General features: G+C 40.3%; 2 protein-coding genes across 2 annotated transcripts in view; one reads left to right on the top strand and one right to left on the bottom strand.

The window, feature by feature from the left end:
* LOC134006179 (zinc finger protein 208-like) overlaps positions 1 to 20,929 on the top strand; it is a 1,001,836-nt gene that overhangs the window by 915,647 nt on the left and 65,260 nt on the right. The window lies entirely within an intron of this gene.
* Positions 2,191 to 19,945, bottom strand: LOC134006189 (broad substrate specificity ATP-binding cassette transporter ABCG2-like). The gene is made up of 19 exons (XM_062445276.1): positions 19,798 to 19,945; positions 16,746 to 16,831; positions 16,525 to 16,655; positions 11,874 to 11,933; positions 11,181 to 11,295; positions 10,724 to 10,876; positions 10,024 to 10,181; positions 9,705 to 9,807; positions 9,549 to 9,597; positions 9,140 to 9,235; positions 8,922 to 9,026; positions 8,611 to 8,756; positions 7,909 to 7,991; positions 7,568 to 7,657; positions 6,054 to 6,178; positions 5,146 to 5,300; positions 4,408 to 4,497; positions 3,815 to 3,888; positions 2,191 to 2,728 (listed from the first exon to the last, which is right to left on the bottom strand). The coding sequence occupies exons 2-19, from the start codon at positions 16,800 to 16,802 to the stop codon at positions 2,581 to 2,583; spliced, it is 1,938 nt and encodes a 645-aa protein (XP_062301260.1). The 5' UTR covers positions 16,803 to 16,831; positions 19,798 to 19,945; the 3' UTR covers positions 2,191 to 2,580.

Genomic DNA, 20,929 nt, shown 5'->3' with positions numbered 1-20,929 from the left:
GGGGACAAAAGTGAGCAGGAGTCAAAGACGGCAGACTCAAGAATAAGCAATAAATACTGGACATGAGGAAGGTGATGGAGGATAAATGGGGAGGGAAAGTGTGAAGAAGAGGGAGGAGAAATGGATGGATAATGTCTAGACTGTGAACAGATATGATGGTGTTTGTGGTTCTGAGTTGCAACAGAATAAAACCGATTTAATCCTTTTTGCTTCGTTCATCCAGGGAAGGTCTACGCAGTAACATCAACAGCATCAACAACGCCCTGCTTCACAGAAACACAATACCTTATCCTGTAATGAAGCCTCCATCTGTTACATCATTGTGTCTTCATTGTTTGGCAAACAATTTGTATTCATCTAGAAATGACAAGCTGAGTCCAGAGGTCTTGTATGGTGCTTTCCAATAAAAATAGAACCAAGATTAGAGTTCATGTTAACAGCAGTTGTTATGGAGAGTCACAGTCACTTCCTCCACCTGGACTTTCCCTGTTTTGTTTTGTTTTTATCCTCATTACTAAATACTTATTACTTTGAATTCGAGCTGAGATTAGTGAGGCATTAAACCTCTCATGTCTCATGTCGTGAGTAAAAGAGTTTATCTAGTAGAGAAACCAAACCTCAACTAAGCAGGACATTTACAACATCACTTATCCAGCACCTAAAATAGCAACAAAAACCAACATAATCTTTATATTATCAAGGGGAACAATTATGAACCCAAATATTTATATTCCTCTGTGAGCTATAGCTGCAATGATTAAACAAAAGCTGACAAATATTCTCTGCTTTCAGCTTCTCATTGATGCTTTTCTTTGTCATGTTTGACACTGAATTGAATATCTTGGACTATAAGACAAAACAAGCAAACTGAAAACATCACTGTGGCCTCTAAAAATACACTTTTAACTAGATTTTTTAGCATTTAATAAACAATCAAGAGTAAACAGTTGTAGTTTCTATTAGTTGCAGATCTACTCTTGATTGCTTTTTCCTCTTTTTCTCATAGTAGTCAAGTAAAAGTTGCAAACATGTCTTTGTTTCTCTTTAGTCTGACTCGTGTTTTTCAGTTTGAGCTTGTTAAATAAGACGACTATGAAATTTGTGTTTGGATTTGTGTAATACAGCCTCATCACTTTGTTAATTTGGGGAGATGCCTCTCTTCATTGTCATTCACTCATTCATTTCCCATACAAAGATTTCCCTCTGACAGACAGTGTGTGTCTACCTGTAAGCTTCCAGCCATTACTGCCATTACTTAAACATACCTAGACATTTCCTAACATCACACACTCATGCTGTGAGGGTTTAAAGCCGCAGTTGCTATGGAAACAAGTGTCTGTTTATATACACACACCTACTGTACACTCAACCATGGCACCTTAAGCTTGTATGTAGGTGTGTGTGAACATGTGTTCGTTTATTCATGATCCTCTCCTATTATCTTCTCATAAACAAAAGGCCGACTGCTTGTGTAGCCATGCTAGCAGCAAAGTCTGTCCTGTAGTCCAACACTTTAGTCCAGACTGAAATATGTCAGCAACTGTTGGAAGAATTTCTACAAAATTTGGCACAGATGTCTTGGCATAGTGTCCAGAAGACTCTTCGTCATGTCTTTCACAGGTGGGGAGTTCTACTGCATTCTATCAAAAGGCCACCAGGGGGCGACCGTTTTGGTGTCAAAAGGACTTCCGTCTCTATACAAGTCAATGGAGAATTCACCAACTTCTCACTTGATTTCTAACCTCCTTCCTCCCTCCCTCCTTCTCTCTTTCTTTCCTCCCCCCTACCTTCCTCCCTTCCTTCTTTCCTCTGTCCTTCTTTCCTTCCTTCTTTCCTTTCCTCCCTCCTTTCCTTCCTTCCTTCCTTCTTCCTTCCCTCCTCCCTCCTTTCCTTCCTTCTTTCTCCCTCCCTTCCTTCCTTCCTTCCTCCCTCCTTTCCTTCCTTCTTCCTCCTTTCCTTCCTTCTGTTCCTTTCTTCCTCCCTTCCTTCCTTCCATCTTTCCTTCCTTCCTTGACTCGAGGACAACAGGAGGATTAAGTCTCAAATGATATTTTGCGTTTAACGTTAAACTTCTCAGTCGTTTGTTTGTTTCCGGTGAAACAATCTCAAATATCTTTATGACTCAACATCACTAATATAATAAGAACAAATATTTATAAAAACGAACATAACCGAGGCCCAAAATTTAAATACAGCAGTTTATTTAGAAAAATCATAAATATAAATTTGTTTGTATTTGTGAGATGAAAAAAAATATTTCTTTAACTCTTAACTGTAAAGTGCAAAATCATACTGTAGATCTTCATTAGTTAATACACTGAAGTGCTTTGGTGTTAGTAAGGAGTGAACAAAATAATTAATAATGCCTCTATAACAATCAAATATCATTTTACAAACAAATAATCTGTGTTAGAGATCTGGAGGATTAAAGTTACATTTCATCATATGATTTAACAGACCTCAGTAAAATATACATCATATCTAAGAAAAGGTCTGTGCTGGCTCAGATTTATTCCTCTCAGATTCTACTAACATGATGAGGATGATGATGGTGGTGGTGGTGGTGGTGGTGATGAAGGTCTATGTGAACTTCCTGATGAAGCGCAGTTTGAGGTATGTGATGGTGAGGAAGATTATGGTCATGATGCCCAAAGCTACGTGGTTCTGCCACAAACCCCAGGTGGAGTAATCCACACCCTGCTCAGCCAGAATAGCTTCCCCTGTGCAACTGGACACAAAGCACAAAGATTCCTCAGTGACCAACCGGACCAGACCAGACTAACCCATTACATCATGTTACTGTCTGACTGGCTGGCTGGCTTTAACCAATTAACACAATGAATACTTTGACTGTGACTCCAAGTATTAGTCAGGTTCACCTTTTAAATAACCTTTGTGTCATCCTCCTGGGTCAAATTGACCCCGCCTGTTTTGACTGTTCCTTCCTCTCTCTTTCCTCCCTTCCTTCCTTCCGTCAGTCCTTCCTTCCTTCCTACTCCCTTACTCCTTTCTTTCCTTCATCTCTTTCCTCCCTTCCTTCTGTCCTTCCTTCCTTCCTTCCTCCCTTCCTTCTTTCGTCTGTCCTTCTTTCCTTCCTTCCTCCATTCCCCTTTTCCTTTCTCCCTCCCTCACTCCCTCCTACCTTCCTTCCTTCTTTCCTCTGTCCTTCCTTCCTTTCCTTCCTCCCTTTCCCCCTTGCTTATTTCCTTTCCTCCCTTCCTTCCTCCCTCCTTTCCTTCCTTCTTCCTCCCTTCCTTCCTCCTTTCTTTCCTTCTTCCTCCCTCCTTTTCTTCCATCTTCCTTCCTTATTCCCTCCTTCCCTTCCTTCTTCCTTCCTCCCTCTCTCCTTCCCTCCTTCCTTCCTCCCTCCTTTTTTTCCTTCTTCCTCCCTTCCTCCCTTGACTCGAGGACAACAGGAGGGTTAAGCAAGTAACTAACTGTAAGTAAGGCATGAAATAACTAGAAATTAAACAGACGACTAACTTTATGTTGAAAAGCTGCCCTGAAACACTAATATATTTGTGTTAATGTTAATGTTCACTGACTAAAGTTAAAGCAGACTACCAGACTGCAACAGAAATAACTCTGTAGTTCATTCCTTTTTTAATTTGATTAGTTTGTAATCAAATCAACCCAACAGGAGGCTGATGGGATGTAATGTACCATTCTGTCCAGCAGGTGGAGACATGCCTTGGCAATCAAAACTAGACACAAGTATCTACTGTGTGTGTGTGTGTGTGTGTGTGTGTGTGTGTGTGTGTGTGTGTGTGTGTGTGTGTGTGTGTGTGTGTGTGTGTGTGAGTGTGTCTCTTACGCAATTCCAGGTGGAATGTCGCTGCTGTTTGACGGACAGAAGTTCAGCCCAGTAAACTCATTAATCTGCAGAGCCTGAGGAGACACGAAGAACCTCATCAACACCTTCATCATCAGTCTTATTGTAATACTTTAACTACATCATAATACTTATGTACTTTTACTGTGATAGGATTTTCATGCAGGATTTTTACTTATAACAGGTTTTTAAACATCATTCATCAAAGAAAGCATCTTAATACGTCTTCCACCACTGACCCAACATCATCATATCCTATTTTTTTTCTTCAACTTCCTTTTCTGCACTTGCTAGTAGATATGTTGCTTTTATCTGCAAAGTCTCAGAATGTATTTATGGCATTGTAAAGTCTTTCTCTCACAGGCACTTGCAGTAGAAGGAGGAACACACTGTGCTGGAGGAACTGAAAGCAGATTTGATTGGACTGTAACTGTGTGTGTGTGTGTGTGTGTGTGTGTGTGTGTGTGTGTGTGTGTGTGTGTGTGTGTGTGTGTGTGTGTGTGTGTGTGTGTTTGTGTGTGTGTGTGTGTGTGTTTGTGTGTTTGTGAGGTTTCTGTGAGTGCTTATGTACATACACTGAGGCCATATCGTGGTATACTTAGGTATTTCAACCAGGCCAGCCAGCTGACGATAGAGGGAAGATTCACCAGCAGACCTGCAAAGATCTGCAGAACAAGAGAGAGAAAGAGGTTAAAAGATACAATATTAAAAGATGGTCGCCTAAATGTTTGTGTTGATATGTGTTAATCGGGCGGGGAGTTCCGGTCCTCTGAAATGAGGCCAACGCAGGAAGTAACTTAAAACTGCATTCTATCAAAAGGCCACCAGGGGGCGACCGTTTTGGTGTCAAAAGGACTTCCGTCTCTATACAAGTCAATGGAGAATTCACCAACTTTTTCACTTTATTTCTAACCTCAGTAAACGTTTTCAAAATGTGTTTTTGGTCTCAATCGCTAGTTTAAAGCCTTCTTCAATGCAGTATGATGTTCATTTGGGACATTTTGGCCTCCCTGATTTTATATGTGACGATAAAGCAGGGTATGCATTAGGGCGTCGCTACGTCGTGATTGACAGGTTGATTGGTTCACAGGTTCAGGAGGGCGCCTCATGCTCCTCCTGATGCCCATATAAGTAGAATCCGTGTTTTTATTTTTCCCAGCATGCACCTGAAGTTTTCAAGATGGCGCTGCTCAGATCCGATACTATTGGCTTCCGAGCAGCAGTCCACAAACCAATAGGTGACGTCACGGATGTTACGTCCATTTCTTATATACAGTATATGGTGTTGATATGACTGAGTGTGAGTGTGTCACCATCATGAAGACGTAGGAGATGGTGATGAAGATGTTGGCGATGGCCACCACCGTCTGGTCGGCTGAGATAGCCAGAGCCATCGAGGTGGCCGTGTAGGAGACGAGCATCACAGTGAACATGAAGAGGAAGAAGGCTTCAACTGTCGGCTTCAGACCTGCAAACACAAATATCCAAGAACAAAGGTTATAGTTATAGAAAAGTATTTGGTGGATAAAACCTAAATTATCTATTACCTGATGAATGAATATCTTTTTAACACTCCTGTTGTCCTCAGGTCAAGGAAGGAAGGAAGGAAGGAAGGAAGGAAGGAAGGAAGGAAGGAAGGAAGGAAGGAAGGAAGGAAGGAAGGAAGGAAGGAAGGACAGAAGGAAGGAAGAAAGGGGTATGGAGAAAGGAAAGAAGGAAGGGAGCAAAGAGAGAAGGACAGACGGAAGGAAGGAAGGGAGGAAAGAAGGAAGGAAGGTAGGAGGGAGGGAGAAAGGAAAAAAGGAAGGGAGGAAGGAAGGAAATTAAGGACAGAGGAAAGAAGTAAGGGAGGAAGGAAGAAGGAAAGGAGGAAGGAAAAGAGGAAGGAAGGGAGGAAGAAGGAAGGAAAGGAGGGAGGAAGAAGGAAATAAGGAGGAAAGGAAAGAATGAAGGAAGAAAAGAGAGAGGAAGGAAAGAAAGAAAGAACAGTCAAAACAGACAAGGTCAATTTGACCCAGGAGGACGACACAAAGGTTAATCTTTAAGATTAAAAAATAGTGAGAAACACAAACACAGTTCGCATTTTTTAAACCGTTTGTTGTGTCTGATCTTCTATTATATATAATAATTAATAGCTGATGAATATTGCTGACATAAACTTAAAGACACAGTAGCAGAGGCTGCCATCATAGCATAACTGTAGTGTGTGTCTCCAACCCACCGATCATGAAGTACGCCACACAGCTAAACACGACGGCGGGAATGGTCCTCAGCGTGATGATGTCAGACAGCATCTTACACAGGAAGTAGACGGACAGCCTGTAGTAACCGCTGATGTACTCGTGACTGCAGACAACAACAAAACACACCAACAGTTATATTTATAAACCTGATCAGTGCAGTTCCTTTGAGTCCAACTGAGATCAAAATAAAGTCATAACAATAATTACTTCTTTATGAGTTTGATTTAGCACAAAAATAATGTACGTAGCCACTGTGACGTCACCCATTGGTTTGTTTAACCCTCCTGTTGTCCTCAAATCAAGGAAGGAAGGAAAGATGGAAGGAAGGAAGGAAGGAAGGAAGGAAGGAAGGAAGGAAGGAAGGAAGGAAGGAAAGATGGAAGGATGGAAGGAAGGATGGAAGGAAGGAAGGAAGGAAGGAAGGAAGGAAAGCTGGAAGGAAGGAAGGAAGGAAAGAGAGATGGAAGGAAGAAAGGAAGGAAGGAAGGAGGGAGGGAGGGAGGGAAGGAAGGAAGGAAGGAAGGAAGGAAGGAAGGAAGGAAGGAAGGAAAGAAGGAAGGAAGGAAGGAAAGAAGGAAGGAAGGAAGGAAGGAAGGAAAGCTGGAAGGAAGGAAGGAAGGAAAGAGAGATGGAAGGAAGGAAGGAAGGAAGGAAGGAAGGAGGGAGGGAGGGAAGGAAGGAAGGATGGAAGGAAGGAAGGAAGGAAGGAAGGAAAGCTGGAAGGAAGGAAGGAAGGAAAGAGAGATGGAAGGAAGGAAGGAAGGAAGGAAGGAGGGAGGGAAGGAAGGAAGGATGGAAGGAAGGAAGGAGGGAAGGAAGGAAGGAAGGAAGGAAGGAAGGAAGGAAGGAAGGAAGGATGGAAGGAAGGAAAAAAGGAAGGAAGGAAAGAAGGACAGATGGAAGGAAGGAAGGAGGGAAGGAAGGAAGGAAGGAGGGAAGAAAGGGAGGAAGGAAGGAAGAAAGGAAGGATGGAAGGAAGGAAGGAAGGAAGGAAGGAATGATGGAAGGAAGGAAGGAATGAAGGAAGAAAGGAAGGACACTACCTAACCAACATTACCTAACCAATGTTGGTAGAGACTTGTCAATCACAACATAGCCATGCCCTAAAGCAAACACTGTTTTATTGTTCAATTATAAATTAAATGAGACTATAATTTACAAAATGAAAATCATGCTGTATTGACCATCATCTCATTATAAAACTGTTTACATAAGTAATAAATCAAATGAAAAGTAGGGTAATTTTCCATATAGTCATTTTTGGAGCCAATGGTGATGCCCCCTGGTGGCCATTAAAGAGAATGCAGGTTTAAATCATTTCCACATTGGCTTCACTTTTCAGACCAGGAACTATCAGCTTGGTTTAACAGTCAGAGGATGAACGAATGTGTGTGTGTGTGTGTGTGTGTGTGTGTGTGTGTGTGTGTGTGTGTGTGTGTGTGTGTGTGTGTGTGTGTGTGTGTGTGTGTGTGTGTGTGTGTGTCGGACTCACATGAAGAGTTTTCTCTCCGCGATGAAGAGTTCAGCAGACGACAGGGAGCTGAAACACTGATTCACACAGATGAAGAAGAGAGCGCCAAACCTGAAAACACAACAACATGATCACTACATAAACTGATCCATAACTCAATTCACAAGTGTGATCCAGAATATTATAATGTACTAATATAATAATAATATACTGAGTATGACAAATTCTACTATTACTAATATGTAATACTATTACATAATAGATACTGCCACAACAATATATCTAATACTACTGATTCTACTATTGATACTATTGAACTATTTTTAGAAGTAACCAGAATGTAATTAAATAAAGTAGAATACCTGTTCTGCATCCCACTCTGATCGTTCTGGACGTCAAAGAAGATAGCTCCAACCACCAGAGCGAGGAACGTTGTTACTATAACCTAAATATATTAAAAACAATGAATAATCAGCAGTAATCAATGCTGTGTGTTTACTGCACGTCATATTGTGCAAGTTTTAGATTTCCAAATCAAGTACATATGTTTCAACGTTACAGTCTTTTTGTTACACAGCTCAACAGGGAAACACTAAGAGGGAATCTGATGCTAAAAAGACTGATACTACAAAAAGTACTTCTACAACTATTGTAACAACTACTACTACTACTGCTACAAAAAGTACTACTTCTACTACTATAACAACTACTACTACTATGAATACTACTACTACAAAAAGTACTACGACTACTACTATAACTATAAATAGTAGACTGTAAATGTGTCAGATATCACTTGATATGACTAACTCAGACTTATGAAGCTGAATAAAAGCTTCATATCAACTTTTAAATGACTGTGTGGACACACTGGATTTCGGCCCCAATCACTTACATTCAAAGTACATTCAAAGTGGATCTTTTAATAGTCAGTAACAGGAGGAATTATTACAGCATATGGACACCTGACTGTTTTAAGACACATTAAGTTTGATTTACTCGTGAGACTGTTCAAAGTCAACATTAACAGCAGAAAGCATAAAGAAACTACTCGATGATCTCACCTGAGCGACGGAGGTCTGAGGGTTGAGCATCAGGTTGCGGAACGTTCTCTTGAGAACCCATCTGAACTGCGTCAGGAAGCCGGTGTTGTATGTGATGGTCCGGGAGCGAGACGGGGTGGTCGTTGGCTTTCCAGCTATTATCCTTTCTAAAAAAAGATACAGGAGAGGGAGTTTCTACTTCAGTATTTATTCTTATTAACTCTCTTTTCTTTATTAAACCTGCAATAATTGCATAAAAATGGGAGTTAACCCAACATTTCTATTTCAATTAGTGGTGTGTCCTTTTGTTTTTTGTTGTGTACTGTACGTACCCAGCTCTGTTTTGGTCTGTTTGAAGTAGTGGCAGTTTCTGTATTCCTCCACCAGTTTATCCTCAATACTTCGTTTGGACTTCATAACCGTGTCTGAATCTGGATCTGAAGGAAGGACGAGGGAAGAAGAAACAATCCAACCAGGTGAAATAAATGTCGATGATGTGTTTTTGTCTAAACTTTACCCAACCTTGATTGATAGTTATAAATATGCATACCTTCTGTGTCCATGTTACTGAGAACTGCAGTCGAATCTCCATTGATGACGTCGAGGAAGAAGTCAGCAGGATTATTGTGAGGCTCACAGGTGTATCCTGTAAAATGGACAGTGGTGGAAGAAGTATTCAGATACCAGTACCAATACAGTAATGTAACATTACTACAAGTAAAAGTCCTGCATGAAAATCCTTCTACAGTAAAAGTACTGCAGTATTATGAGTGATGTAGTATGCAGTATTATGTATCATGTTACTGTTGTAGCTGCTGGAGGTGGAGCTAGTTTACACTACTTTATATACAGTTAGCTAGTTTAGTCCAGTGGTTCCCAACCTAGGGGTGGGGCCCCTCCAAAGGGTCAGCAGATAAATGTGATGGGTGGTGTACTTTTAATAAATCTCATGTTCCTACCAATGTCTGAGAAGTAATCCAGAGCGCTCTGTGCTGGTCCATGGTAAACCTGAAAACAAACAGTTCACATGAATCTCAACCTTAACAACATGAAGTCATGACAGTAGCTGATGTATTTTCTAGCCTGTGAGGTACTTCGATCAGTATTTCTGTGACCTGTTTGCCGTTGACCAGCAGAGTGAGGCTGTCGAACAGGCGGTAGATGGAGAAGCGAGGCTGGTGGATGGACAGGATGATGGTGCGACCGTTATTCGCCATCCTGGAGAAACAGGAAGAAGACGTCAAATATTCTCATTCAGTCAAAACAGACGGGGTCAATTTGACCCGGGAGGACGACACAAAGGTTAAAGGATAGGTTCACTGTTTTCAACCCGAACCCTCTACAGTGGTTAGATCTTTGTGTGTGTGTGTGTGTGTGTGTGTGTGTGTGTGTGTGTGTGTGTGTGTGTGTGTGTGTGTGTGTGTGTGTGTGTACCTCTTGAGCAGCAGCAGCACAGAGTTGGCCGTGCTGGCATCCAGACCAGTGGTGGGTTCGTCCAGGAAGAGGACGGTCGGGTCGATGATCAGCTCCATGCCAATGTTCGTCCTCTTCCTCTCGCCGCCGGAGATCCCACGAATAAGCTGGGTGCCGACCTACACACACACACACTTTTGAGGACATTAACCTAACCCTAACCTTGACCACTGACCCAAAAATCAGCCTTTTTTTCCATTATCAACATGGCTTTTGTCCCCAATTAATTCATTCTAAGTCTGACATTTTTCTCCAAAAGTAGCCGATGATAGAACACACACACACACACACACACACACACACACACACACACACACACACACACACACGCACACACACACACACACACACACACACACACACACACACACACACACACACACACACACACACACACACACACACACTGACATCCTTGACCTGAACTCTAACCATCACTTCCTGCCGGTTTCTTCCCTTTCTCTTTAATTTCTTTCATCCCCGTGTTTCCATTCTTACATCCTTTTTATCAGTACTTTCTCCCCTACTTGTTTCTTTCCCATCTTCTTGTCCCTCTTTCATTTTTTATGTCCTCTTTCTTCCTTTCTTTCTCACTCGCTGTCCTTCTTTACCAGTGCTTTTGAATCATATCATCCCACCCCTTCCTCCCCCCTTCTCTCACCTTGGAGTCGGCTACTCGGGTCAGTCCCAGCTCCTGGATCAGTTTGTTGACTTTCTGCTCTTTCTCCTCCTGAGAGATGGATGACGGGAGACGTAGAGCCGCAGAGAAGCTGAAGTTCTCTCTGACCGTCAGTGTTCCCATCACCACATCGTCCTGCAGACAGAAGTTTAAAAAACATGAAGCTACTTTTACTTCACTTGTAAATGTTCAAAGCATATTTACTTTTGAGGGGTTTTTTAGGGGAAGTTTGACTCAGCATTTCATAAAATAGTTTAAGGTAAACTGTGTATGACTGAAACAGACTTGGCCTAAGAAGCTGGTCTTATTGTTGCTTGCAGCTCCTTCCTGTTCAAACCAGGAAACTCTCCTGAATCAAAAGCCTGTTTATTGGCTCCTTTCACTAAGTCCGCTACAGTCAGGCTGCCTTCCTGGCGGTCTTCCTGTCTGTCTCACCCACCTGCACCACATATCCAGAGAGACACTTGAAGTTTGGGGGCTGAGGAGCTCCGTCGATCAAAACTTCTCCGGACAGACCTGCAGGATCTTTCCTGGCGGCCAAAACGTCCAGAAACCTGAGCGAGAAAGAGCGATGCTGATATTAACTTCAGATCAAGATGCTCCAAACCTCTGTGCTCCTTTCCCAGGAAGCTTCACGATCATTATAATTAAATAACTTCATATAACAGTGTTGTCCACAATGAGCACAGCAACCATCTTATTTGATGACTGAAACCCAAATTAGGTTTTTATTTTCATTTTGATCACTAGTGGAAATAGTATCAGGATATTTTACTTTAGTTAACCTTCGTGTCGTCCTCCTGGGTCAAATTGACCCTGTCTGTTTTGGCTGTCCCTTCTTTCCTTCCTCCCTCCTTTCCTTCCTTCTTCCTCCCTTCCTTCCCTTCTTCCTTACTCCCTCCTTTCCTTCCTTCCTCCTTTTCTTCCTTCCTTCCTTCCTTCCTTCCTTCCTCCCTCCTTTTCTTTCTTCTTTCTCCCTTCCTTCCTCCTTTCCTTCCTTCTTCCTTCCTCCCTCCCTTCCTTCCTTCCATTTTCCATCTTCCATCAAAAATGTCAAACTCTGACACCCTTCCCAGTAAAAGCAGCAATGTTTAGTCATTCTTTTTGGCTTTGTCATATGTGCGACACTTACGATGACTTGCCGCTTCCTGTCGCTCCCATGATGGCGTTAAGACCGGGCTTCATGGACCCACTGAAAGAGAGATGAACAGAAAATAAACATCTGCATTGTTTCCTGCCTGACTTCAGCTTTATTCCTTTACAACCGTTTTCAGCCTGATGCTAACAAGGTTTCAATATCCCAGCAACCATTTGAAATGATGTCAATGTCATCTTTATTTATATAGCACATTTAAAAGCCTACCAACTGCTTTACAGTAAAATTAGCAGAAACAATAAATACAAACAAACAATAAAAGCAATAAAAAAAACAAAATAATATAGAGAAATAAAACAGATAAAAGACCTAATAAAAGCAGCTATACTCCGCCAAAGGCCAAAGTGAACAAGTGTCGTCACTACGAATCATGGATCTGTTTCTTTGGCACAATCAAAGATTACGTACCTTTAAGGAGTCAAAGGACCTGGTATGTCTCAGTGGTACAAAATTTAAAAAAAACAAAAAAAAACATGCAATTATGTATTATTATGTAATAATAAAAAAAAAATTTAAAACAAAGTACAGAAAAATCGAAAGAGATAGAAATAAGTAATACAACTTTATGATCCTTCAAGGACAGTCTAATCTTATCTTTGTGTTGCTAAGATAAGATAACATCAGGAGATCTGGAAAACGTGTACATACAAAATTTCATTCACAATCCATCAATTAAAATGAAATGAAAACAAAACAGAGGTTGTCCTGTTCGGTCGCCCTGACCTGGTTCAGGTCCTTGCCAGCTCCCTTGGCCCACTAGCACCTTACACAGGATCCCACGCCAGGAATCTCAGCGTTATTATTGATTGATACAGCTGAGGCTTCTAGCCAAAGTTAAGACTGCAACTCCTGTATGTCGGCATTGACCAGTCAGAGCTTAACCGCCTGCAGCTGGTTCAGAATGCAGCAGCTCGTCTCCTAACTGGGACAAAGAAACGAGATCACATAACTCCGGTGCTCTCTTTGCTTCACTGGCTTCTGGTTAGGTTCAGGATTGATTTTAAGATTCTTTTATTTGTTTTTAAGTCTCTGAATGGGCTGGCCCCAGAATACCTGTCTGACCTTATTAAATTGCATCAGCCCTCGAGAGCCCTTAGGTCAGGTAATCAGGAAGGTCTTGGACGTTCCTCGATCCCTCTTAAAAACTAGAGGAGATCGAGCATTACAGTTGCGGCTCCCACTCTGTGGAACGCATTACCTTTCACTGTGCGGACTGCAAACAGCCTCTCCACTTTTAAAACACTGCTTACGTCTAAAGAGAAAGATTAGCTAATCATGGGAAATACAGGAAACAAGTCCAGAGAGTAGAGTACATGATAAGGTTCTATAGAGAGATAGTGTTGGGTGGTTGTCCGTGTGGTCGAAAAAATTTGAATTTCTTTATTTCCAATTCTTACTGTTAAATGTTTGTTTTATGTAAAGCACATTGAGTTGCCATTGTGTATGAAATGCGCTGTATAAATAAAGCTGCCTTGCCTTGCCTATGACATGCTAAATACTAAATAAAACCAATGTGATGCCAGAAAGTCAGTCAACCAAACAAAAATACATCATTTTTTCAGTTCAATTGTTCATCTGGGAGCTGTTTCTTCCATATTTGTGTGCAGTATTGTGAGATTAGTGTCAATACATCGTTTTTGAGTGTTTTCAGTAAACATAATTTTCTTAATTTTTCCAGACCGAATTCACATCAGACTCAAAACCAATATAGTTACTGTGAAGTCTGAATTTAATAGGCAGTTTCAGGATTCATTCTCATTTTTAATGACGAGGAAGTTTCAATTCTTCTGAGAAGTGGAAATATTGCTGATAGAAAACTGAAAAAACAGTGACTGATGGTGAACTTTGTGATTTCAGATGACGTATCGCTGAGGAACTGAAAGAGGAGTTTTTGTGGCTTTCTCTGACTGTTGAGAAACAATCTGACTCATATTTTTGCTGACTCAGACATATTCTGTTAGAGGACTTCCCCTCGTCTGTCGTCTGTCAGATCGTTATTCAGCAACAATTTTGCTTAATAACTTTATGGTTTACTTTCACAACAGTAACCACGATGCTGCAGCTTTGGGGTTTCTTTCTTTCCATCCTTCCTTCATTTTTAATTTCTTTATAAGTATTTTCAGCTGTTTCAAAGGAACTGGAAGAAACTTTCTGTGAGTTTTGAGTAAATATCAACAGTTTTTAATGCCTTCTGACGTGCAAACAACGAGGCTGGAAGTGGGGACATCAGGGTTTCCCCTTATCCAACAATTTCTTGAAGGGACTTCCCCTTGACATTGTCAGGTCATTAGTCAGCAGACTTAATGAAACATGACACTGCGTAAAACACTGAAACCATGATGCTACAGTTTTGTTTTGTCTCCTATGTGAAGGATGTTCCTTCCTTCCTTCCTCTCTTTTTCTTACTCATTCATTTTTCATTAGTGTGCTCATTTTCACTTCCTTATATCGTTTTTATTTTTATTTTCTCCATTTTACTCCATTTTACAACTTATATCTTTTTTTGTCACTTTAAACTTTGTTTTGCTTAATCTTTCCTATTTTTCTTTTCTTTTACGCTAACCTTACTTCATCCAGACCAGTTTTCTCAGAAGTTGGGGGTAAGCTGTGGGTCATTTTACAGCCCTCCAGTTGGTCAACCACTCGTCCAAATATCTCAACAACTATTGGATGGATTGCATGAAGTTTGGTTCACATATTCATGTTCCCCTCAGAATGACTTGTAATAACTTTGGCGATAATCTGACTTTTTATCTAGCGCCATCATCAGGACTAAAAACACACACAAAATGGACTGAATTGCAGCTTTGGAGTCGCAGTTAACTTCTACCCCAATGTTTTTATTTACATAGTCTTGTACTTTCGACTTTTCTTCACAGAACCAACCAGACATTTTCCACACATGCAGCAAAAAATAACAACCAAAAGAGCCTGTCTAATATCTTCCTGCAAACTCAATGTGAGAAAAGAGAAGTGAAAGTTAAGAGAAGCAAAAATTACTCTGCATGTTTAACCAACACATGCAGACTAAATGTTTATCTTTTATCTGGAAGAGGCAGGAGGCAGGAAGTTAAACAGGAGCTCCTGTCTAACTGCTGCCAGGTATGTGGCACGCACCGAGGCACAGTTTCCTTTTATTTTCTTCCAAAAATATAAACATTTTCAGCAGGTTTTCTTTCTATTTAAAGGACAACGAGACAGTGTTTAAACCCACAGAAGTTGCAACAGTTACATTTTTCAATCTAAATTTAAATAAGCTCAGGTTGAAAAAGCAGTCACATTCTTACAAGCTGCAGGTATTGTCCTCACGTGCACGTATTAACTGTAGCTGCACAGCCCGAAACTATTCAATGCTGACTCAAACTAGTGAATGATTACACAAACTGACTAATAAAACACCTGGTAAAGCCCCTACTATAAACCCTATGCGTGCAAATATAGACATACTGCACTTTGACCTATTACATTTTTTTATAACTTACATACATAATTGAAGACTTTGGTCGTTTTCATAACAGAGCATGATCAGGTGAGGTGATAATCTGCTCTCTTTGAGTACTAATAGTAACTGAGAACGGGTTTTTTTAGTTTTTTTTGTTCTTGAATAATCAGGTAAAACACTCCAGAGAACTTAACTGGTATTTGTGTACGGAGACAATTTGACAACTTGAACACCAGCATCGAACTGAGAGAGTTTCACATTAATCCAACCAGTTGTGAGTGATGTAAAGTTCATCTATGGGAGAAATTAACAGGATTTTTACATTTGGAACCAAGTGCACCTGAAAATACTCCTCCAACTTCACAGCTCAGTTATTTCATCCATTTTTGTATATTTATCGGGTTGATGATTATTTAAGATTTTTCCTCAAATAGATATAACTTAAAGTATAATCACACATGTTTTTGCAGGACAGCATAAAGTACACTAGTGTTAATCCATATATATGACTGACTATTAACCTATCACTTGAAAGCAGCTCTTGAAAGTTAAATATGGGTTTCTCCGCACCTTGAACTTTCTCAGTAAGTCAAGTTGCAAAAGAATTGAGGCAGTTCAGCATCCTGCCACTGGATCTGTTTGTCGATTTAAGCTGAGAGTCATTGTTTTCACTCAAGCTTATGTATGCGGCAGACACAGGGACCCCCGAGTCTCCTGACAAAAGCAAACTTCCTTCCTTTAAGTCCAAGGATGTGTGTGTGTGTGTGTATTTGATCCAAGCGAGCCTTGAACGTGTCAACTCAGCATCCCAGGTGGGCTTTTGTCGGCACGTAGACAAACATGCACACAATGACTGCACATATAGACCGTGCCGCAATCTGAGCTCAAACTTTCTATCACCTGAGGGCAGTGGTGAAGTATTCAAATTTGTTTTCAGCTTTGGGAGACTTAGTCATGCAATTTCGTGCTATTGAGCAAGCCATGTTGACAGTTGTGACCTTTAAGCAAATGGAGAATCTGCAGTTGAGGATGCTATAACTTATTGATATTGTCAACTTTCAACCACTGTTGGACTATAACTGCTAGAACAGGCATAGTTTACAGATAGATATGAGAGATTTTTATAAGAAATAAAAAGATGTTTGCTGGCTTGGTTGTTTCAGACACCTCAGTCAGTGTACTCACTTGAGGTCGATGAGGATGTCTTTGACCGTCCCCTTCTTCCGACACAAACAGTTCCCTCCCACCGTCACCTTGTAGTGAAGGTCGTGGAAACTGACAGTGGCACCGTGCAGCTGTCGGCCCGAACCTGCAGACTGAAAAACAGTTAATTCACAACAAAATCATGATGACAGATTTCCAAAGTGTCTGATGTTACTATCAATGAAAGGAAGGTAGGAAGGTACCCTTTGTTTGGCGGCTCCATTCACCTCCATCTCCATCGTCACTCGGCTTTCTGACATCCTCTTCCTCTCTCCACCTGAATAAAACACTGAAAAAAAGTCTTCACTGTGACTAAAGCTGTGGCCTTTTCAAGTTAGCTAAGCACCTTTAAGCATTTCATTTATTAGGTTGGTTGGAAATTAATATATTACTCGGTGTGTTTAACCTTTTTCAATCATTCTTTTAAGGTTCATCCCCCAAATAAAGTTGCAGCAACTCTGATTTTCTTTGTTGATTGTGTAATTGATTTGCTGTGCAGAGCTAAAAGGTTCTCATTATGTATTTCATTAATTGTTTCTGGGTACCGTGAAGTCTGACATGCAACAAATCCCCCAAACTAAACAACAAAATACAGCAAAACCAACCAGTCCACTCATGACCAACTGTAATTAGGTGGCTATGTAGTGATGTGTTGGTCACTTAAACCGTTGAAAGTGACATTGGTGAGAAGCCTGCTAAAAAACTACAAGGCAAGACAACTTTATTTATAGAGCACATTTGATACCAGGGTAGTTTAAAAAGCTTCATGGAAAATAAGAAGAAAGAAAACCATAGCCAAGCAATTTAAGTTATTAAATAAAAGGCGCCAGGCTGCAGAACCGCCGTAATAATTTACCGACTATTGACATGGAACAGGAATTCGTGCCAGTTGTCCACAGTCTGTTGGGCAGAGCTGTCATGCCCTCTACTTCTACCTCCTAGTCTGCTCTTTCCTCCCCTTCCTTGTGTCTGTGCTTGATTGCAGGAGTGAAGACAGGTGTCCAGGAATCAGGGCACCAGCTGCCATCAATCATGATTACTCCTGCATATATACCTGGTTCTGCCCACACATAATTGCCTGATTGTAGACTCTGTTTACTGAGTCAGTCACGTCACTAATCCTTCTAGAATTGGTTTGTTTGAAGTCTGCATTTTGATAAATCTCTGTGTTAGCAGTTTTGTCCAGCCCTGTATCTAGCCCTCCTGTCTTCCCCATCGGCTCAGTACTACTCCTTCTCTCTAAGTCCCCCCTGGCTCCACTCAGCATTCCCTCTACCCTGCTTGATCCAGCTTCACTCCACAGTCTCAGCCCCTGGGGTTTCAGTTCCTGCCCCAGTTCCTGCCCCAGCCCTCGGCCAAGTCTCCCAATTACGTCCCTGTAGTAACACTCTTTCTAAACCAGTCACAACCTCCTGTCTCAGTGTTCTGCACTTGGGTTTACTCACCAAGCCCCTTAACAAGAACTGCTTTTTCGTCCTGATAGCTTATTCTACTGGTATAGAATAGGTTTGCAGAATTTATTGTCGCTCTCCTTGTAGACCACTAATGTTTTTTAGTGTCCCAAACCATGATCTTTCCCTAACCCTAACCAAGTGGTTTTGTGCCTAAACCTAACCATGGGAAGGATTGGTGTATCATCTGCAAGCAAAAACATTCCTCCATTTCAAAACAATTTGATCATGTGGCCTTGCGTAACCAATGCACATGTATAATAATTCCATGCCAATGATAAATGGACTATTTACACAGAGGAATCCGTACCAATAGCTTCCTAAATAAAAACACCAATGTGAAGATAATAAAATAACTACTGGAAGACAAGCTTCCTATGTAGTAAATTACTGAGGATTACTTCTAAAGCAAAGGAGCACATAATTAACTAATCATATTATCTTGTGGAGTTATTTTAGGAAAAGACAGACACGTCCATTCTCTGACAGCTAGTCCTGGATGCTACTATATTATAGTTTACACTAATGTAAGTGACTCAGTCCTTCTCTGTATTGTATATGGGGACATTATACTCTAACAACTACAACCAAACTCAGTATCCGAGCGAGCATTACCAAACACATTGGTTAGTCCTCAACCATAAAAGCCCTTTCTCCTGTAAAAATGAACTGTACTGTTTGAAAACATAAACTATTAAGAAAGAATATGTGTGCTGTTTTATCCAAGTATGTTTATCTATTTTAAGCATCGAAACAAGATTAAGTTTCAAGTATCAAGGATTGTATAACACCTTGCAATACAAGATGTTATACAAGGTGTTACAGCAATTGTGCAGTTTTCAAACTCAAAGATCAGAGATGATAAAGATCAATACAATCAAAGGCTTCAGAGCAGCTACTAAATACACTTTGCAGTAAGATTGATGTATATTCTTTTCAACTGGTGTTCCCAAGATTAATAATCAACTTGTGAACTTCAATTTGTGAGCCAACAAAGATGAGTAGTCTCTAACATCCTCAGAAAAATGGAAATGACAACCTGGCAACTGCTGATGAAGATCATATGATATGACTGAAAGCTCCAGAACAGCTAATAAATGGACCTTGTGGTGAGATGTTTTTCCCAAAAACAAAACTGGTCATTCATTTCTCATCGCTTTTAAAAAGGACTCATGAGTTTTTCTATGATTGTGATTTGATTACATTAAGGCACAAAATCTACTTGGTGAATGTTAACAAAATGTAGCAGACATGGTTAGAATAAACAAGTGCAGACTTTGCTAGGGGACACGAGGTAAACAGCTATCTCTTGTCAAAGTTAAACCCTTTGTTGACTATTCATTGCATTTTGGCATTTGATCAAATGATTGAATCTGTTTTTCTGATGAGGACAATTTTGGCTTTCAGCTACTTGCTTACAGTTCTGCTGAAAAGGCTCAAAACAAAACTCACTGCTGTAAATCTGATAGAAAAATCACATAAAAAAGTCTGAAATTCTGTGACCTCTGACCCTCAACTCCCTCACTGATAAGTTTTCTACTGAATCGGTGACTATACTCAAATATGTTGATATCAAAAGAAGTCTCTCTGGAGAACAGAAGCGGTTAGACTTACTATTTACTTCCTTTTCAGTTCTACAAACAATCCAGCTTGGTCAAGAAGAGCTCTATTTATAACTTCACTCCACTGAAACCTGATGCAAATGACTCTTGTTTAGACTAGTGCAGTCTCTGGATTTATCTTCATATCATCATAGCACACAATTGAAATACTGATAAATTAAAAACAAGAGTTCATTACTCACCTCCCGAATAAAAAAAATCCCTTTGAAATCAGCTGCTGACAGACATCCAAACCACAGGACACTGACCAGGAGAGAGAGTGTGGACAGACTGCAGAGATCAATGTGTGTGTGGCAGACAGAGAGAGCAGTTTGTTCAGTGTTCAGTGTGTGTGTGTTAAACCCAGGTTTATGACTGAAAGCATGATAAGAGAAGTAGGGAGAAGGGCAGCAGTGTGTCACTCTTTCTCTTCCTCTGTCATTGGGGGTTGCCTTAACTTCAGTAGAAGTGATACAGCAATAGCTAAATGTAAAAATAATCCATTACAAGTAAATGTGCTGCATTAAAATATTACTTATAAGAATGTGTTATCCCAAATGGCTCCTCTTGTAGTGTTATATATTGTTTATTACAGTATTATAATCACAGATTTATTAACGCATACTGGTCACAATTATGACCACATGTTCTTTTTTTCTTGTTCTTTTTTGGAAGCTATAAAAGTGTTGTTGTTGACTTTGGGCCACATGTGACTAGTGTCACATGACCAGATCAGTTTACTTTCTGCTTCACCTCTGGAAGAAGATTTATTCCTTAGATTTCTACAAAAAGAAGTGAAACACTGTATTTAACAGGCAAAACTATCTTATAATGTTCATATATGTAACTATACTTATAATAGTGACATGATATTTAAATACTCAAGTAAGGACGGATCTTCAAAAATGAAAAACCAATATAATATTCAAAGGTATAAATGTGCATTTTGTCTGCTTCAAAAAAAACATTGAGTTTCATTCATTTCACTGGACGCACCCTTACCAACAGTCTGCACAGCATCATGTAACTCTGCCTGCAGTCTTCTTGGCTGTTCCCTGTAGATCATACAATTAAGTAATTAACATCAATCAAGTGCTTTCAACAGACTAGAACACATTAAGGAAATGCAATAACAAAGTCAACATGAAGATTAGATTTACGCATTAGACACAAACTCCTCTTTAGACTGAAAACGAAAAGTCTGGTCCAGTGTTCTGACCTTTTTTTTTTTTCCATATCAGGGTCACTCTTCATTAAAAAAGGTTTTAACAATGGTCCTAAACTTTTATTTATGAGTCAAAATTCTTATTAAAAAGAAACTATAAGTGTAACTGA

Source organism: Scomber scombrus, chromosome 23 (assembly GCF_963691925.1).
Source record: "Scomber scombrus chromosome 23, fScoSco1.1, whole genome shotgun sequence".
NCBI lineage: Eukaryota > Metazoa > Chordata > Actinopteri > Scombriformes > Scombridae > Scomber > Scomber scombrus.
Note: the sequence above shows the minus strand (reverse complement) of the source record. Positions and strands in the feature narration are given on the sequence as shown.